The sequence below is a fragment of the Lygodium microphyllum genome, unplaced genomic scaffold (genome assembly GCF_053477565.2).
Source record: "Lygodium microphyllum isolate KBCC unplaced genomic scaffold, Lygodium_microphyllum_v1.1.10 scaffold_40, whole genome shotgun sequence".
Taxonomy (NCBI): domain Eukaryota; kingdom Viridiplantae; phylum Streptophyta; class Polypodiopsida; order Schizaeales; family Lygodiaceae; genus Lygodium; species Lygodium microphyllum.
Genome location: NW_028229523.1, coordinates 1,038,459 through 1,066,425, shown reverse-complemented (window position 1 = coordinate 1,066,425; position 27,967 = coordinate 1,038,459). Strand labels below are relative to the sequence as shown.

Sequence of the window (27,967 nt, the reverse complement as noted above, 5' to 3'; positions counted from 1 at the left end):
TATAGACAAGTAAATGGTTGATGTGCTAAGTATGCACAGTGCACACAACTTATTAGGACCAGTTTCATAAGCCATTAAAATAAGGTCATGGTGTAGCTTGGATGTTAATTGTACAGCTCAGCCAACTCCTCTCTCTTGTTCAACTGCAAAAACCCTAATGTATAGATCAAACCTGCAACCTGTTTTATCCCATCCGTCATTGGTATCAGAGCAAGAAGACCTTCAAGATGAAGCATCTTAAATATTTAAGTTTTTAATCAGCAAAAGTAAAAAACAATCTCCCAAACTGTTTGTGAATGCCAAAAAGTCAGGACTTCCTGGAAAAAATCCGAAACACCTGTCACCTTATCAGCGATGTAAAAATGTTGAATGTTGCTTTCAGTTGTAAATTGGCAATGTGGGCATGAGGTGGTGCTACATCTACTATAGACACTCAATAAAAGCAGGGAAAAATGTCACGAGTGCTTTTAACAGGTTCATAACAGTATCTGGGCAGCAATTGGACAAGTGAAAAGCTTAAATTTATCGTCCCAGCCCTTGCCTCATTTATATCAGTAAACAGTCCCAGATCTCCGAAAATTAGTGTTTCAATCTCAGAAAGGAAAACCAACAAAGCTGGTGCAGACTTCATAGTGTACTCAGCCAGAGACACCTGGAAATCAACTCAGAACAGAAGCAGCCAAGCCGCTTTGTTGAGGAGCCCATTGCTTTGAGCCGGCTTGGACATATCAGGATTGCTTTGAGCCGATTTGCAATATTTGGGATTCGAAAATCCAGCTGAGACAAAAACAAAGAGGAGGGCTCCATCATCTATTTGTTTAACTCATGAATTGATTTTTTATTCTTCAATTTCAATGTAATGATTTGAGGAATGGAAAAAGAAAGAGGATACATTTACACGAATCATGGAGGGTAGGGATGAATGTATACAAAGTGAAAAGGGTCAACCTATGGCTGGTCCCAAAATAGAAATTGATGGGGACTAAGTAAAATTGGAAAGATTACGCATCTCAATCTGTCCACCCATAACATTGAGATGTAATAGTATCAGTATGTGTTCATGCAAACAATGGACGCTATGAAATCGCAATTGAAAACATATGGATATTTAGTCAAAAAGGGTAAGGGCGACTGATACTCATCTTAGGTAGTTGCCCAGAAAGGATGGTAGTAGCCCAGAAAGGATGAGAGATCAAGATATGAAACCTCCAATGTTCGATGGGGAAGACAAAGCTAGGAACAAATATTAAATCAGCACTTTTTTCCAAAATGGCAAGATTTACATGGACTAAAGGATAACCCACTGAAGTACTAGGAGCTTAGTGAGTCTCCAATGGTAAAGGCGAGGACTAGAGGCATTTTTAAAAGATCTCCCTTGTTTTGTTGCTACTGGATGGAGTCTGGGGTTCTGCTGAAATTGGACAGTATTAATAAACTTGCCCAGTGTAGATTCGCTTATGGGCTGAGTAACCAGGGCTGATAAGGACCGAGTCACCCGGGTGGTGCGTGATTGGTTCGGGTATCTGGAAGAGAGCGTTTCCTAACCTTGCAAGTATTGAGTCTAGGACTCAAGCGTGCAAAGTTTACAAAGTTGAAAAGAGACAAGTCCCAGAATCATTTTTAAGTCCAATGATTGAGAGAGCCTTCTTGTCCTTTTTATGCCGCTCTTAAGATCCACCATCCTTTTCTTTCCTGAGTATTGCCTTCCATACATTTTACTCATGCGAGTAAGTTTGGAAAGGCTTAGGCTTGGCAAGGAGACAGCACAGGACAACTTGCTGCTCGGAGACCAGTGTGCCCCTCGTGGAATGAGGTCTAGGCTGTTGGGAAGAGGTTACAAGAGGCCGAATAAGAAAGCTGAGAGGAGAGAGGAAAGGTGGAAGATGGCTGAGAGGGAGGAGGGAAGGGCAGAAGGAAAGGGTTCAGAAGGCATCAGGAGTGTAGAGAAGGGAGGCGTGATGAAAGAAAGGCCAAGAAAAGAAGGGTAGGGTGGGCAAAAAGAAGGGGGCAGTGTGCTGAAGACATGGAATTCAGAAAGCATGGAGGCTGAGAACAAAGAGGGAGATTGCATGCTCCTTCATGCTGGAGCAGCAGAGAGGGCAAGGATAGGTGGGACTGCAGGGAGAAGGAAGAAACGATAGATTGGCAAGCAGGGAAGAAAGGCTTGCGGGGTTCAATCTTGATACTTGTAAGAGGTGGCTTGTGTTTTGACTCTCAACTTTTATACACTATTTTGATAATACAATGCTTCCAAGTTTCATATTTCAGGTTCCACAATTTGAAATACTTTTGTTGTGTATGCGTGTAATGTACACTTGTAGTATCACTCCAACCCCTATCTTCTCCTCCAAGGATTGGGGAGGGGTAATTAACCATGTAGTGCCTATCTATGAATTGGTTCTTTTTTGAATAGAAGGAATGGGCATGGATCCTAAGATGTGAAATGAAGCCTTTCAGTGTGTCCTCATCTTCTATATCGCCCTAAATCTTTTGTGCATTAGACCCTTTCCCCACATTAAGACCAGATACAAAGAGGATTTTGATCAGACACCTTTCTCCATATGGCACGAGGATGATCACTACTAGAGTCATATCCTTTAGCTCTTTGAGGATGACTTCATCACTTGGCAGATCTATATGAATATTCAGCTTCCATATGGTGCTATGTACAACGATTTGGGAAAATTCGTATCTCAACACATTGTCTAAGGACGGAGACAAGTGGATAGAGGGTATGGAGACAAAAGACCACATGCCAACTTTGTGATAAGAGTGCTAGAGACAAAGGAGCATTACATTTGTTGGTGTATGGTCTATTATGATATTCAAAAGACCGCACGTGCCAACTTTGTGATAAGAGTGCTAGAGACAAAGGAGCAATTACAATTGTTGGCGTATGGTTTATTATGATATTCGAAGCAGATACCACTATCTGTTTCGAGAGGGTTTTGGTCCTTTGCAACAAGTGATGTAGTTTGAGGATTAGAGGTGTTTGCAATTCTTCCTTTTGGAGCTTAAGAGACACAGAGTGGCTATTCTATGGGCTAGGATCCCCCACAAATAAGTCGATTAGACAAGAGGCTATTACTGTTTTTTCACTATCATGTAGTCGAGTACAAGATCGGCCACATCATTGACAGATAGCTAGTAGGGATACATCATAAGGGAGCTTCATTGTCAGGGGGTATTTTCTTGGATAGAGCATTGTCACTCAACCAAGCGAGACACCTATGTCGGCTTGGGAGGAGATCCAAATATCCTTACCATAGAAAGATTAGAGCTATCATTGAGCACCACAGGAGACAGATGTCGAGGCACCTTCGCCACATAAAGCTACATTTCTACCCAAGTGGGATATGTCATTGAGGAAAGGAGTATTTCTATCCTTTTTTCTTCTCCTTTTTATTAGTATCATTTACGTTTGTACCACAATCATATTCTTTTATAGAATATTACCTAATAGCTAGTTTTGTAGGCATGTCTTTTATCTTTTCAAAAGAGAAATATAGTTCATTGAATATATTGGTTTGGTCTCATACACCACATTAGCCTTTCATAGATGTCAATATACTCTTTCTTTCTTTCTCTCTGGCAAAACGCTTTCCAAATGAGTGGACCATGCACACACTAGTCTCTAGATCCTCTAGATCTTGGAAACTTCAGGACTATCATGGTGGGCCACACATTGCCTATGCAAAGAGGAAGATTGGCTACAAGAAAGATGGATTTAGACAGAGTTATCTCCACTTGACCACATCTTCAATCTAAGAGACATGATTGAGCAGGCAAAGGTTAGGAAGAAGAGACTCTATTGCTACTTTGTGGATTTCTGCAAAGCTTTTCACACATTCCCATGAGATAGACTGCTATAGAGGATGCAAATGCTTGGGATCTCGTTGGACATGATTTGGTGCATCTATGCATTGTACATGATTGTTATAGGCTGAGTGAGATGCTCAGGAGGACTTTTAGATAGGGTCTCTAGGACCTCAGAGTAAAGCAGGGATGCCCTCTCTTCCCTATACTCTTTGGACTTTACACTGAGAGGGATAGAAGACCACATCACATGAGGAGACACTTCGAGCCATTATGGAGGAGGGTCGAGCTCGATACAAGAGAATCTACTGTTGCTTTGTGGATTTCCGCAAAGCATTTGATATAGTGCCTTGCACATGCATTATGCAAAGACCGCAAGGTATTGGAGTACTAGAGGGCATACCATGGGGTATTGATGCATTATATAAGATAAAGAAAGGCCATGTATGGGATACATCTCACAAAGACCTAAACCATGGTCTTTAACACTTAAGCAAGATGCGTGACTAGATCCATATACGAGTTTACATTTGGAGGAGACATTGTGGAGCATGTGAGGGAATATGCTTATCTAGGATTCACCTTCTTTGACCCACGATTTTCACTAAGAGGGGTATTAGAGGCTTGTCTGTCGTGAGGCTATGTAGTACTAGGGGCAGTCGCGAGTCAATGTGCTCACATACAATTCAAGGAGTCCTGTATCAAACTATGGTTGTTTGATACCCTAGTCACACCTACACTACTATATGGAGCAAAGATATGGGGCTGCAACTTGTACCTGAAGTGCTTAAGCCTACTCATGATCAAACCAGAATAGAGAGAGATTATTATGATGGCTGGGATGGTATGGAAAGGCCATTGATTATGATGATAGCACTCATGATTAGGAGTGAGCCCTCCACCCCACATCCCATTGTCAAAGCAGAGCTTGGGGTAGAGGCACTCTTCAAGGCAATGATCTTTTGGCATAGATTATGGGAGCTCCCATGCCATAGATACTCTAGATTCACATTGAGTTTATCTAGACAGCTAGCAGCAAAAGGTGAGAAGAACTGTTGGTTTTCACAAATGACTATATGGATGAGCCTATATGGTTTGGACATTGACCGCCTTCCAACTTTTGACTACAACCTTGACTACTCTACACGTTCTCTTAGCCAATCAAAGCTGAACCATGTGATCAAAGTTGATATCTCGAGAATTGAGACAATAAGGACATGGACCCACCCACCACTCCCCTTAGGATCGAGGATGGAGTTTTACCGGAGTCACTTCTTGTCTTTCTCTGATGATGGATTCACTACTAGGCCACCATACATGGACACCCATCTCTCCCATAGTATAGGAGCTGCTATTGGACAAATTCATAGCATCTCTCATAGGCTATAGGTAGAGATAAACAGATGGAGAGATACTCTGGTGGAGGATAGTGTAAAGTTATGCTAGGGTTTGCACTGAGGAAACCATAGTTGTCAGGTACGATACGGTACGGTACAATAAAATACGGTACTAATTGGTACCTTAAAGTAACAAAAATCATAAATCGTTAAATGATAGATCATAGAATACATGTTTAAAGTGGAAATAGCCATTTCATTACAGAATAAGATGAATACATGAGGGTGACCATCGGGGTCGCATGGGCTACGCAAAACATGCAATACAACTACAATCTAGTATATCTGATACAAAAAAAAAGAGAGACCTATGTCATATGAATCTATGATAAGGCATCACTATCATCATCATCATCATCATCATTAGAACCATTTGAATGCTCATCAAGAGACTCTGAAGATGACTCCTCGGCATTCGATGATGAGACACACTCATACTCATACTCATCCTCACCGATGAGGCTACCATCATCATCAAATGATGGCTCCCTAGGTGGCGGCTGTGTAGGCAAGGGGGAGATGTGATCATGAGGCACAGGATGTGAGCTACTAGAGCCTCGCCTTACATATGTCTGCAAGCCACTCGAACCACCCCTCCTCGATGATGGAGGGCGTCGAATGACCATGCCCTTGCTACCACCTACTCGAACTTCTCGTCCACGAGCACGCTATCTGCGAGTGTCATGAGTATTTACTGCTATAAGCTCTCTATAGAGCTCTACAAAAATCATCTCCTCTTGGTCCACCTCCTTATGTATACTCAGAAGAGTGTCGCCCATCAACTTGAATGTATCAACATTCACCTACACAATGTAGTATTGCACGTAAGATTGATCATTGTAAATGCTAAAGTCTAAATTGTAAAATATAAAGTTTAAACTTTTAAGTTCAAAGTTTAAAAGTTAAAACAACAAATTTTAAATGCTATGGTTTAGTGTTTAAACTTTACTTGCTTCAGACTACCCATGCTCATCACAACCCTCATCATGCGTAAGTTAGTGCAGCAATAGACTAGCCACTCTAACTGTCGTGTGCTAAGACGAATGCGAATCTTTGTGTGAATGAGAGAATAGGCACTCTAGTTTCTCTCACATGCACCCGAAGAGCAATCCTGGGCAAGGACTCTCATGGCTAAGGGCTAAAGAGTCTCTAGTGCGTATCCAAAGTTTTGTCACCAAAATAAAGGCTTCACAAGTGACACTCTCATTCAAGAAGTGGGAGAAGTAAAAGCCACATGCCCTCTCTGATCTGCATAGCATCCTAGCTCCTCTAGCACTGCATTGTGGTCATCCATGGGGACCACACGAGTCAAATAAGCAAGCTAGTCTGAACGAAACTCTCTACGATCCATGACCGCCGGTGACTTGTAAGCCGAATGTACCAATGCCGCTAAACCATGGATGGGCTTATGCATCTGCGCCCATCTCCTCTCTGCTATCTCTAAAACATGTGCACGCTGTGTCTTTCTGATCACTGTACAAGTACGTGCCTCTGCCAATGCCGCTCTAAAGAAGTGAACGAGAAGGCCCATGGTGGACCCCTTGCAATCACTCATACGCAATACCCTATAAAAGGGAGTCACGACAATGACAATGGCATGGACTTTTTTCCAAAACTGCTCATTAAGGCACAAGCGCTGCATGGCTTTGGCCTCCTTTGTCTCATGCTCATCCCACTCATTCCATAGAGTGGACACCACTGTCTGGTGCAAGGCAGACTGCACCTCATAAAGGTGCTTCAACAATAACCACATGTAAGCAAAGTGAGTTGAAGAAGGCTTCTTCAACTCCAGTGTGCTATGCTCACGATACATCGCAAGCACCTTTACCTTTACCGTGAAGAATGTGACAATTGATGTAGCTTTGCGGACCACCCTCTTTACCCACTTGAGCTTCCCAATGTCCTCCATGAGTAAGTTCAAACAATGACTTGCATATGGAGTCCACAAAATCGTAGGGAACTCGGCCTCAAGCAAACGGCCCATGCGCCGACAATTCGATGCATGTCGGTAACAACTTGCACCACATTTGAGGGGCCCACCTACAACCACAATTTACAAATTACAAGCTATGTAAAAATCAAATTTCAATTATGAATCATGATATTATCATAATGAAAGAAAGTGAAACAAATTTAAAACACAAATTGCAATGTATACCTCAATGATAGCTTGTCGAATGTGGTGGTAGATGAATGCGCCCGTCGTTTTTCTCCCCCTCTTGCCGGTATCTATGGCCCACAAAAAGTAAGTGCCGAGTGGACATGAGACGAGTATGTTGATGATGCCCCATTTCTTACGATCACTCCATCCGTCGGTGAGAATGGAGCAACCATATTTTATCCATGCGACCCGAATAGGATTAAGGGCTCTATCAATCCTCTCCTTCTCTTCATCAATCTTTCTCGTCCTCATGTCGTTGTATGTGACACCAGTCCATCCTTCACATGGACCCACATTGGCAATGGCTTTTACCATCTTCTTCCATTGCTCTTGCTTTAGGACATTGAATACAAGATTGCACTCAATCACCATGCATGCAATTTCAATGTCCACAAGTCGTTGCCTTTCTCTAAAAAAGGCAACCGATCTACGCACATGATCAGGAGCTTGAGAGAGAGACGATTGTCTCTCCGGGACCGCATGAGCCTCCACTCTTTGTCTTTTATTGGAGCCGAATGCGGATGTGGAGCCCTCACCACCAATGGTAGAGGTCTCTTCCGCATCGGTTGAAGATATGCCCACATTGGATGCTTCCTCGTTAGTAGGCATAGGAGTTGGTATCGATAAGCCACTTCCTTCTCTTGTGGATCCCTCTCTCATCTTGGCGAGAATCTTCTCCGCAATGTTATGAGGGATCTCCTTGCATGGAGCAACTTGCCCCCCTGTCTTGGAAAGATGTTGGAGAAGCTGAGTTGCACTACTTGTATAGGGCTTCCCGCAATACTTGCATGTCCAATGGTGGGAGTTGGACTTTTTTGTGTCCCTCTCCACATGATCGCATGCAAATTGAAGGCCTCGTGCTTCTCATGAGTCATGGTGCTGATGACGGATAAAGAGGCTAGAGAGAGAGAGAGAGAGAGAGAGAGAGAGAGAGAGAGAGAGAGAGAGAGAGAGAGAGAGAGAGAGAGAGAGAGAGATGCTTGAGTCTCGACTCTTGAAAGTTGAGTCTTGAAAGTTCAAAGGGAGGGAGACTTGAAAGGACCCGAGGGTTGGGGTAAAGCTGAAAGAGCAAGAGTGAGAGAGAGGGGATAGGAAATGAGAATGGCAAGTGCTTTGATAGGGTGCGGGATAGAGGGGATGGGAGATGAGATTTGAGAATGGCAAATGCTTCGATAGGGTGTGGGAAAGAGGGGATGGGAGGTGAGATTTGAGAATGACAAATAATAAGTCCATTCAAGAATCAAGATCCAAGAGAGGAAGATGAGAATGGTAAGTCACAAGTGCTTGCTGAATTGGTGTGGAAGCATGGAGAGGAGCACCTTTTGTAGATGAGAGAAGCATCAAAGTTCAAACAGTCAAAGAGGGGTCAACGGTCAAAGAGAGGGCTACCAGCTAGAAGGAATCCAAAGGGGGCTGGGGAGGGAAGTGCATGGCTGGAAAAGGGGGTGGGGTGAGGTACGTGGCCTAAACAGGTGCAAAATCACATACGAATTCGTATGGGTACGTACTGTACGGTACCGTATGAACCTGTCTGTATGACGTACAAAGGCAACTATGGAGGAAACACGGCATGTACAACCAAGACTGAAACACAAAGACTCAAACAATGACAAGCAAAACTCAAATCCTAAATGCAAAAGACAAAACTCAAATACAGAGACAAACACAGAGAGAATAAAATCTGAAGTGAATGAATGTTGTAAATGAATGTAAGTGTGTACAGAATGCCCAAGGGAAGAGCAATGAAATGTCAGAGAGTGATGTCCATCAGAGATAAATCCCGAGTATTGTAACCACTAGTCAGAGATGAGAGAGTGCTGAATAATGAAGGGCAACATGCTGGTCATCAAAACACAGCAGTCGAGGCTGAAATCTGGTAAATGTAGTAGTGTACCACCAGAGAAGGTTAAAAATTGGTCACTTGAGGTAGAGGACTATCAAGCGAGAACAAGAGAGGTGTATGCTGGACAACCAAAACGCAGGCACTACATTAGTCACTCAATGGGACAGATGGCAGCAGTCTCTCGCTTGGCATTAGATGCCAGAAACATCGGTTGATTATGAAGATATAGCAAATGGAGACCTCCAAACAGCAAGGGTAATGGTTGAAGCCTAGGAACTCCTGGGCCAAGGTGGCATGGGTGACTATTATCCATCATTGCTCTGAGAGGGGTTTGGAGATCATTGACCCAAAGTACTAGATTTCGGCCTTCTTGGGCAGACGTGAAAGGTCCTTGTATAGGAGGGCCTTTAGGATTGCAAGCCGCACCTCACCAAGGAGTGGAGGCCATGCTCAAGATGGATCTTCACATCAGTACAGATCACCCCACCTAAGTCCTCCTTCTTGCATAGTTTGCGATGAGTGTGGTAGGGCCCATGTAAGGCCTTGATTCCCCCAACTTATCAAGAAGAGATAGGCCATCAATGGTCTCGAACCCCTAGGTTTGAGATTGTGACAAGATCCAAATTGGTGAGCACGCTCACGTCTAGTGGGCCAAGTGGGAGGTTGGCCTTGCCCGTATTGTTAGATTGCGGTTGCCACTGTGGAGTTGAGATCAAGAGGAGGACGATTGAGACAAGGATCCCTCACGACTAGTTGGACCCCCCTATTCAGGAGGGAGTTGAGATTAGGAGGAGGGAGATTGAGACAATGATTCCTCACGACTAGTTGGAGCCCCCTATTCAAGAGTTGATGCTACCTAGTGAGATGTGGGTGGCTAGATTCTTGTGAGTTGGTATCCCCTTACAAGTTGCAAGTAGATTGGGCGGTGTCCCCCATGAGATATTCTTCATAGTCGAGATTGGAGCCCTTAACAGAGCTCAACATGAGGAGCTATTAGCTTTACCCTCCAGGAGGATCCGTGCCCTTGGGCTCTAGGGGAATACCTAGCTGGACCCCTATGTGCCTTGGAGTGAGTTTCGAGAATGGCGCCTATGGATTTCAGAGAGTTGGCCCCTTGATGACCACTACAGTTTTCAAGAAGGTGGTTTTGATTGACTACTACAATTTTCAAGAAGCCCCAGGGCTTTTTGGCCATACACAACAAAGATTGGCAGGCATGTCTTGATGAAGGATGACATGGATTGGGCATCCTTGCGTAGCAGGCATTGGGCGGAACACAACATTACCGATGCTTTCCTTCGGAACTTGTAGTGATGCTTGTGGAAAGTTGGAGGCCGCAGAGGGGGCCTTATTTTCTATGTCTGCTAGCATATGGAGACTCGGTAGTTGGTAGTTAATTGGCCTAGATGCAATAGGATGGAGGCTGCAAAAGCATTGTCCACTGCAACACTCAGAAATCCCAAAGCATTGCCTTTGGTCTTGTGAGGCAACATAGTTGGTGTGGAGAGGAGCATGTTGCATCCTTTGGCGTGTGGCACCTATGCTAGGTTTTATATCTTGGAGGGCCGTTTGTTGGCAAGCAACTAGCCAAAGCTACCACTTATTATATGAGGTAGAGATGCATGATACCATTCTTCTTATCAAGGCATGTGCTTGTGCTGTGGTCGGTTTGTAGGAATTACCCATCCAGCTAGTAGTAGAGATGACAGTTGAACGGTTGGAGGTATGAGAGATTATTGAGAGCTTGACAATTTGGCACATTACGAAGGCACACTGTTAGTTGGTTCTAGGTAGCGAGTGTCTAAGTGCATATGAGACTTTGGCAGAGCTTTGGACCTCTGTCATCCACTCCATCTGTGGCCATTGAGATCAGCTGTAGGGTGACTCTTGAGCTTACAAGGAGCTCTGATACCACTTCTTATGTACCTAGGGTGGCCATGATCTGTTCATTAGGATGGAAGCAGGCAACCTTAGGTGGCACTACTCTCCTCCTCTGTGGCTTCTATCCCCCATTCCTCCCAAACCGCCTTGAGAAGCTTGTATATATGATCCCAACTTGACCTTGTATTAGCTCTAGCTAGGCTATTGAGCACATGTACTTTGTTGTAAAGTCTTCCTTTGAAATATAATTAGCCACTTTTTTCGTGGGAAAAAATAGGATGCTATGCAAGGCCCAATGTATGTGGGTGTGACAAGTGGAATGAAAAACCCAACGTATAGCAATGTTGGCATGATACTAGGATATGAAGTAGCAAGTTTAGCAATGCATATATGCAACCCACTATTTGGGACTCCTAGTGTTAATGCTGGTAATGCAAATGCTCTGTATGGTGCTAGTCATGAGGGAAATGCAACCAATGTACCCTTTTTGGCAGCAATGTGAAAGTTCCAAGGATCTATGTGGTCCAAAGTTAAAAAAGGCCTATAACCTAGTGGAGGTTTTGAGGCAAGTAAAGTCAGAGGTAAAGTATCCATTTGCTACTTCGTGAACTTTTATGATTGTTTCACCTATGGAAGGATGCAAATGGATGGAGGAGGGTGACTTGGTAGATCATCCTTAGTGATGCGATTTACCTTGATGTGTTTCAGTTAGAGCTGATTTTGGATTAGGCTCTTTCATGTTTAGCGGAGCATAGAAGGTCTAGAGTATTGCCTAATGCTCAAAAAGGAGGTTGCACCTCCACTCCCCTAATAATGGATGGGTCAACTATGTAATGGACCTCAGATGTTCTTGGTTTTTATCCAAGGTACTTTATACTAACAATATTTCTGCCATTGGGATTACTATTTTGTCTACTAGTCACTGTGACTTTGTATGGTGATGTATATGGTTTGCATTTAGGCTCTAAAACTATACATTTGCACGGTTGTTAACATTTATGGAATACATGGGATTTACATTTGGATGTGTTTTACATTTGTAAGGCATGTATGGGATACATGGATAGAATGCCATATATATTTGCAAGTGATGCAAGAGAAGTATAATTGTATAAGTTACATGTGATTTGCAGCTGATGTATGCTCTACATGAGTATTATGTAGTACATCATTAGAACAAGGCACTAGTTATGCTTAGGTTATACATTGCTATGCCTTGGTGGCATAGTTGCTGAAAACGCTCCGAAACACCACATTTTTGCCGGATAACTATTTCTGTTTTCGTTTCCGTTCGGGTTTCCGTTTCTGCTTTTCTCATCCCTTTAGTTACTCAAAACCTCCCAAATGTTTGCCATTTTTGTTTCTGTTCCCATTTCCATTTCCCTATTTCCCATAACTATGCTTGGTGGTCAAAGGAGTATTGGGATTTGGCATGCAGATGCATCCCTTATGGTTCTAATAGTGGTTATGATTCATGTGTGTGTATTATGTAAATTGGTTTAAGTATTTGGAATTTCAGAATGCAGAGTTCATGAGCATGGTTAAGCAATAGATGTGCATGTTGTTTGAGTATGATGCTAGCATATATTCTAGTAGTGGCAACAAATGCTTTTGAGACATTGTAGTGCAATTGAGGGCGATTGGAAGAATTTCAAGGGGGAGGTCTATCACAAGTACGTAAAATTTTGATGCTGCGATGCGTTTTTTACATTCCGTGATGTAATGACCTGGCTTCATACAATAGTAGCACTTGCCCTACTTGGCTTGCATGCCCCCTGGTTTCTTGCTGCTTTGTGAAGTACCTAAACTTTCAGAACTTTGCGGAGCATTTTGACTAGCTGCCGTTGCCTTTCTGCCTCATCATAAAATCCTGTTCAGAGGCTATTACATCCACCCTACTGTTATTTCTTGTTTTCTCTTCTTCTAGAAGCAAACTAACCAATTGAAGAAAAGTAAGTGGCTTTGGAGAAATTCTCATGGTGAGATTTAGGGCTGTATGAAAGGCCAAATAAGAGGGCGTTAATGAATTCAAAGTAGTAGAGATCAACTATGCATATGAATAATATTCATCTACATTCATTAGTTGCTGAGGCAGGTCCTGAATTTTGTTAAGATGATCTTGCATGGAATCACCTCTATACATCTTCACATTCTCAAGCTTTTTCTTCAAGAAAGAGATGCGTGTCTCATTTTTTTCAGCAAACATTTGCTCAAGTGTAAACCACGCTTCTCGTGAAAAAGTTGCAGACCGTATGTGCAAGATTATAGACCACTGAACTTCTGATGCAATTAGTGACAATTCTTGAGCATCTCGTGTCTCCCAAGCCTTTTGTGCTATTGGTCTCTTGGGAAGTGGCTGAGCTTGAGCGAGCCTTTGACCATGTCCGCCCTGGAGGAGGTGTTGCAAGAGCTACGCCACAACTCCAGGATGAACTTCTTCACCACTATCATGATCCCAAAGATTTTTCACAATCAGCACATTTTTCATCATGAAAGACCATAGAGAATAGTTGTTGCTATCCAATCTATCCTCCTTGGATATGTATGTGAATACAAAACTTTGTCCTTGATTTCCCATGGTAAATGTCACCCTTTCAAAGAGCACAAGAGCAAGAACTAAAGCTGGAGAAACCTGGAAATCTATAAATTTCCAGAAATTACAGCATGCACCATGCGTTAATTAACAAACTTTGTCACACTCTGTCAAAACTATCCAATGTACACACTGTCCAATGCACAAACAATGCTCAACAACACAAAAAAATGCAAAAGTCCCAAAAATTTGTCATCCAAAATGCACAAATTCAGTCTATTTTAGATTGAACCTAAACTATATATGCCAACGTCTGCACTGAACCCAAAAGCCCCAAAATTTTGCCCTGAATTTCAAGTAATTTCTGCAATAAATATATCCAGACACGTCCAAGAGCAGTAATAGATTGCTCTAGCAAAAGCCCGTGTATGAAATTCAAAATTTGAATTATAAAATGGATAAATGTCTCCTTTTACCTCTAGTGCTGGCTTTGAGATCCAACTCGCTTAGTGGTACAGGAGGCTATGACGTTGGCGGAGGTGGCGAGCTGGTGGAGGAGACCTGGAATAGGCGGCGCAATTGCAGGTGACACTGGTTGGTGGCAATGCAGCTGCAGGTGACCAGGTTGGTAGCGGTAGCGCTAGATTAGACTGGTGGCAGCGGCGCTGGTGGACGAGGGCGTAGGCGATTGGAGCAGGAGGCGCAGCCTACTATGCTGCAGATGGCGCTGGATAGTGGCGGACCTGTCACAGGTGTTGGAGATAAGTGGCGGCACTACTAACGGACAAACCTGTAGGCTGGGTGGTGCAGGCAGGTGACCACGGTGGTAGTTGCTGACGAAGTTGGAGCTAACCAAGAGCTCAACAAATGCGGGTGCTACTAGTACAAGACTAAGAGATGCGAGAAACTGAGCTGAATTTGAGCTCTGATACCAAATGTGAGAGACAGGGAAGATCGAAGCTCAGTTGAGAGTACACAATTGACAGTGAAGAGAGTGTGAGAGTGAAGACATGACTCCCAATGCAATAATCAAAGAGTTATGTGCAAGTACAAAGTACAACCCTTAAACCTTAGGGTTGTTAATGTGCATTCACACCTGAAAGGTGTAAAACACTAAGTGCTTGAACTGTGTAACATAAGTACATATAATAAAGAAGAATATAATTGAGGGAAAAAACCTATCATAAGGAGAGTAAAAAGTGCCCCAGTGTCCTACCGAGGATCATCGAGCATAGGCAAGTCAAACCCACCAATTAGCTAATTAATGCTAGTTTCTGGGCTAATAAATGCTCAAGAATACTTGGATGACAAATTGGCCTAGCCAATTTAATTGTTGTTAGAAATAGTTATCTTTTTGAGCAATAATTAATAATGAAATTAATTCTCAGAATTAATATTCTGAAAATTAATAATTGGGCTGAAAGTTGCTGAAAATGCATTTAAAAGGATGCTGGTTGGCAAAACTTGCCCATGCAATTGAGGGAAATGCTATTAGAGGTTGTTGGCGCCTCATTCTAGTATGATGGGCATTGGCAGAGGAAGAGAAAGAGCTGCTGCTACAATTTCCTATCCATTGGAGGCTGTCAAAGAGTTGTCCCAAGTTGAGTAGGAATAAGTTGTCTATAGGCAAGTGACAACAATTTCGGGGTCCACAAGGGCATGTAGTTGAGTAGGAATAAGTTGTCTATAGGCAAGTTGTCAAAGAGTTGTCCCAAGCTGAGTAGGAATAAGTTGTCTATAGGCAAGTGACAACAATTTCGGGGTCCACAAGGGCATGTAGCTGGCAACTGCATGTGGGGCCATAGAGACAGGGAACACCCTTTTCGGCACATAGGAACGGATTAACGCGTTTTGGGAGGTTCGAGCCCAGGAAATGCTGGCGGAACGTTCCAGCTCATTCCCTGTCCCGTTCCCTCCTGTTCCACATTGTTTCCTAGCTGTTCCAAGGCTGTTCCTTGTTTGGAATGGCCATTCCAATAGCTGAGTTTTTTAATTTAAAAAATGGTCGATTGACGTCCGATTAGGTCGCGATTCGTTGGCCCGACGTCCCCTATCACTAGCCCGCCTCTCGCTTTTGTCGCTTGCCTTACCTGATTGCCCGCTTGCTCCCACCTTTGTCGCTTGAACCGCTTGCCTCACCTGCCTGCTCCCACTTCTCCCGCCTGCCACGACTGCCTCTCCTGGGCCCTGCTTGCTCCCGCCTGCTCCTGCCTCTCCCGCTTGCCTGGCCTGCGGCCCGCCTCTTCTGCCTGCCTGGCCTGACTCCTGCTCGCGATTAGGTGAGGTCCAAGGAATTTCGTATTGGAATTTTGGCTGAAATTTCTGCAATTTCATTGAACTTTCGATTTTGGCTGAAATTTCTGCAATTTCATTGAACTTTCAACTTTGGCTGAAGTTTCTGCAATTTCATTGAACTTTGACACATGCATGTTGAAATTTTGACTACAAATTTCTGCAATTTCATTGAAGTTTATTGATTATTTGTCACTTTTATATAGATGGCAGCATTGACGTCTATGGGATCTTCATCATCCTTAGCAGGTACTTTGTTAACAAATGGACTAAGTCGAAGCACTACTTGGTCATGGTGGGATGAGGTAGATGCAAGGGTGTCATTGAGAGGTGGAGGGGCTCACCCTTGGAAATGCAAACTTTGCTCTTATGCTCGCACTGGTGGGGCTGATAAAGTGAGAGCCCATCTTCTACATGAGGAGGGGAAGGAGGTGCGTTTTTGCACCAATGTATCAATTGAGAAAAGGTAGGAGTTACTTGACCGCATAGCCACTTCTATGGGGAATTCACATGCCAGGAGGACGCCAAATATAGCAGTGGATCCAACAACATGTACTCCAAGGCTACCAAGGCATGGTGCTTCATGCAGAAGACCACTAGGATTAGTGGCTACGTAGCCTTCTCGTGGGCCATTAGTGGCAGAAGGTCGTGGTGTTAGACAGAGTTCATTGCACACTTCATGGGAACCAAAGAAAAAAGAGGAAACAGATGCAACAGTGGCACACTTTTTTTACCATGACCATATTGATTCAAATCAGCCAGGTCACCTTATTTTTTAAATATGGTGACAAAGATTGCAGAGTATGGCCCACATATAAGCCCCCTTCATCAAAAACTATCAGGACTACATTGCTTCAAAAGGAGAAAGCAGTCATAGAGATTGCAACAGCAGATATTCGCAATCAATGGGCAAGAAATGGAGTGACATTGATAGAAAATGGATGGAGTGACACACATCATAGGTCCATACATGGTGTTGTCGCATATTCTCGTGGGGATGTATACTTCATTGGTAGTCATGATGCTTCAGAGACTAGAAAGAGTGCAGATGTACTGGCATCCGAGTGGTGCGAGGCAGTGCAGGCTGCTGGGGTAGAAAATGTAGTGCAGTTTGTGGCAGATGGTGAACCTACAAACAGGGGAGCAGGAAACATTTTAATGGCAATGTATCCACATATCACCTTTAGTCCATGCATGGCGCACTGCTTGAATAACTTGTTGAAGGATATTGGGGACTTGCCATGGATTGCATCTCATGGTGCTAAAGGCAACAAGATTATCACATTTCTATGTAATCATCTGTACTTGCATGCTGACTTTTGCAAGAGAAGTGACAAAGAACTTCTCAAATACTCTGATACACGATTTACATATAAGTTTCATATGCTTGGTCGATTGCACTATTGCAAAGGTGCAATTAGGGAGCTATTTGCTAGTGATGAGTATGAAAATTGGACTGGGGCTGCCTCTGCTAGTGTTGTGTTATGTAATGCATATGTCTCTGATAGAGATTTTTGGGATGAGGTGAATCGCACCAACCAAATGGTTGATCCTATTATACACATGTTGAGGCTTGCAGAGGGCATGGATCCATGCATTGGGAAGATCTATGAAGGTATAGATCGCATGATTGAGAAGTTGAAGAGTTTAGAACCAAATGCAGACATGTATGAGCAGATTAAGGAATTATGCATCAGCAGATGGAATGTCATGTATGACTCTCCTATGCATGCTGCAACATATGTGCTTGATCCCGAGTTTCAAGGAAAGATGCAAGAAAGAGACCTTGAGGTGGTCAAGGCTTGGAATACATTACTTGCAAGGCTCTATCCTAGACATGAAATGCAACACAAAATTAAAAATCAGCTCTCTATGTATCGGTAGGGATGTTTGGTATAGAGGATGCACTAGAGGACATGACAAATATTGGGGCTGCTTTATGGTCGGATGACTATAGGGCAGAAGCTCCAATGTTGCAGAGTCTGGCTATTCGTATTCTTAGCCAAACAATTAGCTCTTCTTGTTTAGAGCAACTATGGAGCTCATTCAATCACATTCACTCAAAGAAGAGAAATCGTCTTGGTACAATGAAGACGAATCACCTAGTTTATGTGAGCTCCAATCTTTGCTTGCTAGCTCGTACATCAATTGCAAAGGCTGATTCTTTTATACGTTGGGAAAAAGATGACGATGATGATGATGATGGTGATGGTGATGGGTAGGATGTTGTTCAGTAGGATGAGCATTCAGGCACAATGGAGCCATCTTCCATGAATCAAAGCACTTAGTGGCTAGCCTTTTGGAACTTTAGAGTATTGACTTGGAAATTGGAGCTCTTGTAACTTGGATCTTTAGACTTTATTATTGTTTGAACTTGATTATTATGTCTCTAATTTCACGAATTATGGTTGATATGATATCTCTCTCTAGATTCTAAGACTTAAGTGTTGATTGTCTCTCTCTCTCTCTCTCTCTCTCTCTCTCTCATTATATATATATATATATATATATATATATATATATGCCATTCCCTAACTTTCGGCGCTCCCCCCGTTCCGGGGGGTCCCGTTCCCCGTTCTTGGTAATTGTGTGTGGGCTCTTTTATGCTGGATTGCAATCGATCACCATTCATAGCAAGGTAGCATCGAATTTCAGCCAATTTTGGCAATGAAACTCCCAAAATTACTCTCTTCAACTTCCTCTCTATTCTTTCAACCAATTCATAGCTTCCCTCAAGAGATCTCAACCAAATTCAGCCCCAAGAGGGTAAAATTAAAGAATTTTTATTGCAAAACATTAATTTACAGCAAAAATTAGGGTTTACTAGCCACCTTGGGAAGAGTGCTCAGATTTGAGAATCTAGTACTTTGAAATTCGGCAGCTGAAATTTGGGGATTTCAAAGAATTTCAAAAGGTCAGCCAGCTAATGCTAAGTTTGGGGTAGAGTTAGTCTTCCAAGGAGCAAATTGAAGGCCAATTCCCAAGCAAACCAAGGGGCAAATTGGTTTAAAAGATTGTTGGTTGTTATGGACATTGAAGATTGAAGGAAATTACGTTGGATCTCAGTGCGCTTCAACCTTTAGCAATAAAAGTTAAGAAATACAGCAAGGGGCACCAGTTTTGAGGCCAAGTGTTTGTCCAATGTCCAAGATTAAGTGGTAAGTACTTGGGTTGAAGATGGCCTTCTATAAGAACCATCTCCTTTGGCTTTTTGGGAATGTTCTCATCTTTAGGCCGGGAAACATAGTTGTGCATGTCATTTGGGATGCAATGTCCCATAGGCTAGATGCGAACCTCATCACACCAGCCTTAAGTTGAGATAGGTTTTTTTTGTTTGAATTTTTTGATTGAGACTTGTAATTTGCTAGGTTCAGTTAAGTTTGCATGCAGATTCAAGGAAGTTAAGGTGGTGGAGGCTTTGGGGTTGAGGAGGGGCGAGAAATGGTTCCTTGTATTGAGATGGTGGTCTTTTGTTCCGAGATTCAAGCCCGGTTCTAATGTGCAACCACCAATGAAACGTAGCAAACATGTTCTTGAGACCTTAATGGAAGATTCTAAAGAACCTACCCCCACTACCTGATCATCAGGTGTGTTCCTATGCATAGGTTACCTTTGCCACCGAGGAATCTCAGGACTTCGACTAAAAATACTTCTTAGAATTTGGCAATATGTTGTTGGGAGACTATGTCTAATACAACTGTGAAAGCTTCTCTAATCAAGACCAAGATGATGTTTTGGATGCTAGTGTGGATATTAAGACAATGTGCACTCCTTTTCCACCTTCTATGAAAGAGAGGTAATCCTTTTCTTCATGAGCCAGATCTGAGTGCTTTCTTGGTTTCAATGGTTGCATTAAATGCTGTTGGACCCGTTCCTCCTGCCCGTCCCTCTCCGCCGCACACTGCGCCTCTTCCTCCCGCCAAACTTTCTCTCCATTGCGCTGCCTCCCCCGTGCTGCCCCATGCTTGGTCACCCCCCTATCCCCGCCCTATTGCCCCCCCCCCCCCCCGCCACCAGTCTCCTTCGCGCTGCCCCTCCCCCCCTGGGCCCGCCCTGGTACCTCCCCTGCGCTGTCCCCCGTCTCTTTCGCCCTACAGCTACCAGCTTGCAAGCCCTTCACCCACGCAGCTCCAGTCTGATGCCGTCATCCGTGGCGCCCAGCACCTCCATCGCCGTCAGAAAATAGAATCCCCCCGTCCTCACCATCGCACCCCCCCTCTCCTTCCCCCTATTGCTGCCTCCATTTCTTGGTACAATGGTTTCAGTTTAGGTTTCTTAGACATCTGGTCACCCTACTCTTCCCTGGACTGGCAATAGAGTATCGCCAGTTAGTGGAGGACTTTGGATGGCTCTTCGGCATTGTCCTTCCCGCCTCCTTCGCAGACGCAATGATACCCACAGGAGTCCCAAAGGTATGGGTGGCAGTGAAAGAGACAAAGAATATACTACAGTTTCTGGAGATTGAGGCAGGCGGACACTCCTTCAGGCATCAGGTTATTGTGGCTGGGTAACTAGGACAGTGTCTGCATTGCCATGACTTTGGGCATTAGGCAACAGATTGCATGCGCTTCGGAGCCAAGGTAGTTTTGCCGACAAGCCCATAGGTAGATGCGGACGGCTTTACATGAGTCTAGTGACGATAGAGAGGGAGACAGTAGAGGGGCCGTAGTCAACCCCTCAGACACAATCGTGATAGCAGGGAGCAAGAGGGTGAATCCCCCCACCCCCCGGCAGAGCACCAGGCAGCCCCCCCCCCCCCCCCCCCCCCAACACACACACCCGCCTTGTGCCTCCGACCACCCCACTATTCCTCGGTCCTCCCGCTCTCCACCATCCCCTCCGCCAATCAGTCCCTCCTCACACCTCCCTCTCCCCCCCCCCCCCCCCCCCCCTCCCACACACACACACACCCGCCTTGTGCCTCCGACCACCCCACTATTCCTCGATCCTCCCCCTCTCCACCATCCCCTCCGCCAATTAGTCCCTCCTCACACAACAGCTTAGCCCTCCCTCCTCACACAGCCACCAACTCATCTGTCCGTACTGCCCGTCACACTTTCTCGAGACAGGCACAACTGCTACCACAGGAGTTTTTCCAGTGGTCTCTGGTCTTACTTGAGAGTTGCGGAGTGCGGAGTTTCCACTACCTCTAGAGGTGGGAATCTTCGTGGTACGCAAGTCAAGGAGTGGCAAGGTCCATCTACTAGCACCACTGGATGGACCAAACTATGCTTTCTTTCTTCAAACCTCTTATACAGGACTAGAGGATGACATAGATAGAGGAGGTGAAGAGTCTGGTGGCAGATCACATCTCCGAGTGGATGAGAGGAAGACTAGCACTCTTCTCCCAGCAGCGGCCAAGTTGCATGATGGACATAAATTGGTGGGCTGCGGCCAAGGTCCCACATCTGAGCTTTATCTTTTGAGCCCCTCTGCAGTGGAGAGCTCCGATGGATGTGATCGAGTGGCCCCTGGCATAGGCGGTCCATTTCTACTAGTGTACAGAGTCACGCCTCTCAGCCTGGCTGTTAGATGCTCTGGTGGTACCACCAGGTGCATCTATCACCCCCATGGTCCAGCCGAGGGCTACCAGGGGGGAATGGAGTTCACTGTCTAGGCTTGTAGCAAAGCATCCCCATAGCTCTTCTTCTTCGTCAGCAGCTTCCACACCGAACAGATGCCTATTCGGTCAGCCACAGGTTTCCTATGAGTTTATATCTTGCATCTTGGAATGTGAACAGCCTCTACTACAGTGGGGCACGTGGTTCCAAGAAGTTCATTGTTCGGCAGGAGTTGCAGCCTGCCCTCGCCAGATGGATCAACATCCTACTTTTGCAGGAGCACAAGTTCACTTGCGCCTAGGCCAAGTGGGTAGGGAAGGTACTCTCGGGCAGTTCACAAACTTACTGGGAGCACGCCATTGGTGCCCACGGCAGGAGTGGAGGCGTATGCACCTCTATTGGCCCGAGCCTCACCGCCTGTGTACTAGACCATGGGACGATTGTGGCAAGGAGGATTCTATGGATCAGATTGGACATTAGGGACTCGTGCCTTGGAGTCCTCAATGTCTATGCCCCTACTGAGGTTAGGGCACACAGGAGGTTCTGGGTGGAGATCGCAGTAGGACTCCTAGAGGTGGACTCCTGGATTGTTGGAGGAGACTTCAACAACCTGGAGGCCTTAGAGGACCAGTAGGGCAGAGGCAGAAACTACCAAGGCATGGCTAGAGAGAAGTAGGAGGCATGGGAGGTTTTCCTACTGGCAGTAGGAGCACGCAATGCTTGGAGAGACCATGCTTTCCATAGGAGGGAGAGGTCGCTGGACTTCTCTTGGGGATACAGGCGGCTAGGCGGAGTTTTGCTTGAGCAGTTGGACAGGTTTTGTGTGGGAGAGTGGGGATGCTCTCGTGGAGGCCAGGTAGGGCAGTTGGTAGGCACCACTTTGTCTAATCATTGCCCGGTTCTTGTCATCAGGTGGTGATGCTTTTTGCAATTGCTTTCCTTATTTACTTATATAAATATATAAATATATATATATTCTTTAGTTGTTGTTGCTTTTTATCCTCAGAGGTATCTTGGATTAAGCCGAGATCTTTGCATGGCCAGAAGAGGCAGCCATTAGGACAAATTGGACTAATGGTTTGTCTGAGACTTGAGACCAGATTGAATGGGCATTGAAGAATAGAATGCAGTGGTTTGGGACTGTGTGCTTAGCCACTGAAGATGGTGCAGGACAAGAGCCTGGCCAAGACAGAAGACGCACATGTGAGAATGCCCATGGAATAAAAGTCACTATAACTGAGCCACATTACACTTTTTGATGTGGTTGCAATGATAAAAGTTGCTCAGAACAACTTGAGGAATGCAAGGGTCACCATCCCTAAAGTTTAGGGAGTTACTATTTTTGGACCCCAGAATCAGTTCGCATCATTATCTTCGTTTTTGCACGAGGATTAATTCTTTGGTCTGTGCCGAGGTCAAATTTTGCACCGATCATGGAGAATTTTAGACTGGAAGGTTTAAACGGGAAAATTGTTACATGTATGCCATATGGCATAAATTTCCAAAAGAGAGAGAGCATTAAAAAAAAACGTAATAGGCATGAGGGGCAGATCTGAGAGTGAAGTTTTGAGGAGCTGAGGGTAGATTGCTGCAAGTACATCAGGTATGGAGAGTACTTCGTCTTAGACTCATGTACGGAGGTAGAGCTTGCTCCCTCTGGTCAACTCTCTCTCTATTCTCAGAGGAAATGCTCTGCATGATCGGCTGATTCCATCGAATGTACAGTTCTGTGTTTTCTTTGCACTTCTGTAGAGGCAAGAGCCTCACTGTCCAGGTTCAGGAGCAGTTGATGGCTTCTTCAATGCAGGAACTAAAGAAAGTGATGACCATGCCATACGGGAACAGGGTTTTTCAGCTCTGATTTAGTGCTGTTTGTGGGACTGTTTTACTGTTGGAATGATGCTAGGTAAAAAGGATGTTGTTCTGGATATGTTGGATAGTAAAAACAGTAAATACAGAGTCCTGAAGACTACAATTCTGCACATGAATCATTGAGTTGTGGTCACAGAAAGTGTTTTCCTAAAAGGGATGTTGTTCAGGATGTGCTGGACAGTAGAAACAGTAAATACAGAGTTCTGCAAACTACAATTCTGCACATGAATTATTGAGTTATGGTCACAGAAAATGCTTTCCTAAAAAGAATGTTGTTCTAGACATGATGTACTGTCCTTATGCAGCTGGGATTTACTCAGAAAAGATGAAAACCAACTATTCACAGGTTATGTATTTTGGAACATTTCATTTTTTGTAACTTTCCATCTTTTAATTGATAAAGAAATACCGAGAGGGGTGCCGGTCTTCGGGGCCAAACAATCTGGTGTTGAGCGAGGGAGTGAGGTCTGTGTTTGTGTGTGTGTGTGAAAAGACCAAGTATTAATTGAAGGAACTACCGCTTTATGTGAGTCATAGACCGGTTTCAGTTCTCCTGACACTTGATGCCCCAGCCTTTGCCCTACACACACGATCCTGTTAGATCCCTGACTCGATCTACAGGAGGGAGGAGGCAAAGAGATAGATTGAGCAGATTTGGACTAGGGAATGGGGCAGAAGGGACCGGATTACAAAGGAGGTTGCACAGGCCGTAGCCGAGTTTGAGTAGTATCTGCCAGGAGGCATCCCTACAGGACAGGCAGCAGAGTTGGGAGGAGGAGAGAGCACTCTGGCAGGACCTAGCAGCCACACAGAGACCCCTACAGGAGGCACCAAGGGATCCCATCCTCCACGCACAGGTGTGCGCACGAGCAACCCTCGCTGGCCTAGAGGACAGGTGCTCGGAGTTTTCATTCCACACCTCTGCAACCTTTTGGGTGTGGAAGGGGGACACGATGTGCAGGGAGTTCTTCCAGGTGCATCAACTCCACACCTCAGGAGAGCAAATACGCAGACTTCGGGATTAGTATGGGAGGATTCGCTGTAGCCCAAATGAGGTGATGGACATTGCTACTGACTACTACATATGCCTTTTCCAGTAGGAGACAGCCTCAACTAGAGGACAACAATGCAGACAGCAAGTTTGGGATTACATCCCATCCCTCGTCACAGACTCTCCCTTCTAGATCCCTTCACAGAGAAGGAACTAGAGGAGGCTTTCCATGCACACGACGGGCAAAAATGCCCGGGAGAGGATGGCCTTTCCAAGGCCTTCTTCACTACTTGTTGAGAGGTGGTGAAGGACCCCCTATTGTTGGCCTTCCAGGAGATTTTCAGCTTAGGATGGATGCCAAGGAGTCTATTGGCAGGTCTTATCAGTCTCCTCCCCAAAGGAGAAGACCGGTTGGAGCTATCCTAGTGGAGACCGATCACCCTGTTATCAGTGGCCTATAAGGCACTGGCCAAGATGACTGGTATGCGACTCCGCCATGTGCTTCCAGACATCATTCATGACACAGATAGGCTTTGTCTAGGATAGGAGCAGCCTAGACAATGTCTTCACCTTCTTTGAGGCGACAGAGTGGGCCCAGCACAATGGTCAGGGATTGGCGGTTCTACTCCTGGATTTCCAGAAAGCCTATGACAGGGTTAAATGGGACTTCTTAGAAGGCACCATGGTGAGGTTGGGCTTCCCCTAGGCATGGATCCGCAGAGTCTTCACACTTTACAGATCCGCTACCAGCAGGGTTCTCATAGGTGGCAGGTGAGGGGAGGAGTTTCGGCTAGAGAAATCGGTCTAGTAGGGCTGTCCTCTTGCCTCGTATCTGTTCCTACTCTTTGCAGAGGCGATGTCTCACTTCGGGAGCGAAAATCAACTAGCAAAAGTCGGTTGGTTTCCTTACGAACCCAAACTTTAGGATGGAGTGGGGCGTCCACTTGGGATTTAGATGGGTGTGCAGAGAGCAGACCGTCCGTTACCTAGGGTTCCAGGTGGGACTTGACATCACTCCTGCCCAGCAAACCCCATCGATCCCATTCATGCCCATGCATAAGCATCCTATTCCTCCACACAGTAGGAGTGTGACAACCTTGGCAGTTGCACCATCCTCAGTCCTAGCAAATGGAACCAAAATGTTTAGCCAAATGCACCAAAAATTGAGACTTTGGATAGAATCCTGTTGTTTTAGAAGAGTTGCAACTCACTTCAGTGGCAATCTCTCACCTTGTCTCTCAACACTCCGCTCTAAATTAACCAAGCATCCTCCTCTCCATCCCAAGAACGCAAGAACACAAGACTAGCTCGAGTTATAGTGAGCTCACCTAACTCACCTTTCGAAGGCTTGAAGGTGGTTCCTGGTTAACCAGGTCCTCCTAGCGACGGCCTGGTACATTGCCTCGTGTTGGTGCTTTTCCTCGTCTTGTGTAGTTTAGCTTCGCCACCTAGTGCGGAATTTTCTCTGGACTGGGTCCGACGATTCTAGGGACTCCCGAGCCAAGGTGGCGTGGGCGACCATCATCCAGCATTGGTCAGAGGGAGGGCTTGGGACCATAGATCCAGAGTATCAGAGTCTGGCCCTTTTGGGCAAGCTAGTAGTCCACGGTTTCACACAAGGAGGGCAGACATGGAAGGTCCTATTGCAGGAGGGCCTCCAGGAGCGTAGACCGAGGCTTGGCGGTGATTGGAGGCCATCCTTGAGATGGATCTTCATGACGGCCCAGATCATGCCCCCCTGATCCTCCTTTCTCCGTAGCCTACTTCGTGTATGGTAGGGCCTCCGTAAGGCCCTTATTTAGAGCCCCCTAGGTTGCTAGGACGAGATAGACTGCCAGCCAATGATCTGGAACTCCCATGTTAGAGATCGTGGGAGGGGGTGCAGATTGGCGAGCGCCCCTACATCCAGTGGGTTGGTTGGGAGGCTGATGCGGCTCGTACCATTAGGACATGGCAGGAGGTGTACAGGGTGGCGGACCAAGAGGTATTGCAGCAGGTATCAGGTTGCCAGAGAGGAGTTGAGTTGAGGAGAAGGGAGATTGATGCTGCGATACCTCAGGAGTGGCTTGACCCCTCGATACGAGAGCCGACAGAGCCTGGCGACATATGGGCTGCTAGATTTTCACCAATAAGTATCCCCCTACAGGTGGCAGGTAGAGTGGGCGCCGCCCCAAATGGGACTTTCTTCACCGTGCAAGAGGGGGGGCGTCTGGTTCTTGACAGAGGGCAGCAGGATGAGGGGATAGTTGTCCTTCTGTGGAGGAGGATTCGGGTGGTTAGCCTTCAGGGGAAGACATGGCGTCTGGACCCTTATGCGTTCTTGGAGGAGTTCCGGGAGTGGTGCCTTTGGATATGGGAGAGCAGGCCACTTGATGAGCTGGAGTGGGACCCTAGAGAGTGGCTATGGCCGGCCATTGTGGTCGCCAAGAAGCCACCGAGGTTCTTGGAGTACACAGCCAGGATTGGCAGACACATATTGATGCAGGAGGACATGGACTGGGCGCCTTCGCATAGCAGGTATTGGGCAGAGTATAGCATCACGGATGCTTTCCGGCTGATTTTCTGGCACCGCCTATGAGATAGCTGGAGGCCAAGGAGGGTATCGTATTTCTTATGGCTGTTGGCACATGGAGGCTTGGCGGTAGGAAGTTATTTAGCAGATGCAAACGGATGGAGATTGTAAATGCTACCCCTACAATCTCTAGAAACTCCAAAGCACTGCCTTTGGTCGTGTGAGGCATCGCAACTCGTGTGGAGAGGAGCATGCCGCATTCTCCGCCATATAACACCCAGCCTTGGATGTATCTCATGGGGAGCTTTGTGCTCGCAGGCAGTCAGCCAGGGCTGTCACCTTTTGTATGAGGCTGGGATGCAAGACACGATCTTCATCCTTGAGGCTGGGTCATGCGCAGTGGTCGGCTTGGAGGCTCTACCCATCCGCCAGGTACTGGAGCCCACAACAGACCGCTCTGAGGTATGGGAGATCGTAGGGAGTCTTACTGGATGGCACATCTGGAAGGCGCGGTGTCAGGAGGTTTTTGGCGGGGAGAGACTTTCAGTACATGCTACTTTGGCAGAGCTTTGGACCTCCATCATCCACTCCCTCCGCGGCCAATGGGAGTAGGTGCAGGGCGAGTCTCGAGCTCGTCAGGAGCTCCGTTTTCACTTCATGCACACTTGGGGCAGCCAGGATCTGTTCTTCATGATGCAGGCAGGCAGCCCCAGATGGCGATACACCCCCCCTCCATGGCTTCTTGCCCCCATCCCCCCTAGATCGCCTTGAGAGGCTTGTATACTTGATATATCTGTGACTCGGCATCAGCTCCAGCTAGTTTGTTGAGCATGAGCACTTCTTTGAATTCTGGGTTTTTTCTGAAGTAATATAATTAGCCACACTTTACTTGCAAAAAAAGAAGAAAAAAAAATTGAGATAGGTAGATACTTCGAAGGGGCATGAGAGGGTAGGATATGTTAGAGGTATCATGGAGACAAAGGAGCATTACATATGAAGATGTCTTGCCTAATATGAGATACAAGGGTACTACCATTGCCTTTTTTCATGGTTGAATCATGGCCTTCCACAATGAGAGATGCCTAGGACTCTTATCGTCAAAAGCTCC

General features: G+C 45.6%; 2 protein-coding genes across 3 annotated transcripts in view; one reads left to right on the top strand and one right to left on the bottom strand.

The window, feature by feature from the left end:
• Window positions 1-27,967, top strand: part of LOC148009099 (uncharacterized) — a 240,525-nt gene that overhangs the window by 121,932 nt on the left and 90,626 nt on the right. The window lies entirely within an intron of this gene.
• Window positions 105-7,197, bottom strand: LOC148009101 (uncharacterized). The gene is made up of 3 exons (XM_087673829.1): window positions 6,703-7,197; window positions 542-652; window positions 105-236 (listed from the first exon to the last, which is right to left on the bottom strand). Exons 1-3 carry the CDS (start codon window positions 7,195-7,197, stop codon window positions 105-107), a joined length of 738 nt encoding a protein of 245 aa, XP_087529955.1.

Coding starts and splice junctions, on each gene's coding strand:
- LOC148009101 (XM_087673829.1), bottom strand. CDS start 7,197: ATGGGCCGTTTGCTTGAGGCCGAGTTCCCTACGATTTTGTGGACTCCA. Junction 653..6,702: donor TTAGAGCGGCATTGGCAGAG/GCACGTACTTGT, acceptor GTTGATTTCCAG/GTGTCTCTGGCTGAGTACAC. Junction 237..541: donor TGTTTACTGATATAAATGAG/GCAAGGGCTGGG, acceptor TAAATATTTAAG/ATGCTTCATCTTGAAGGTCT.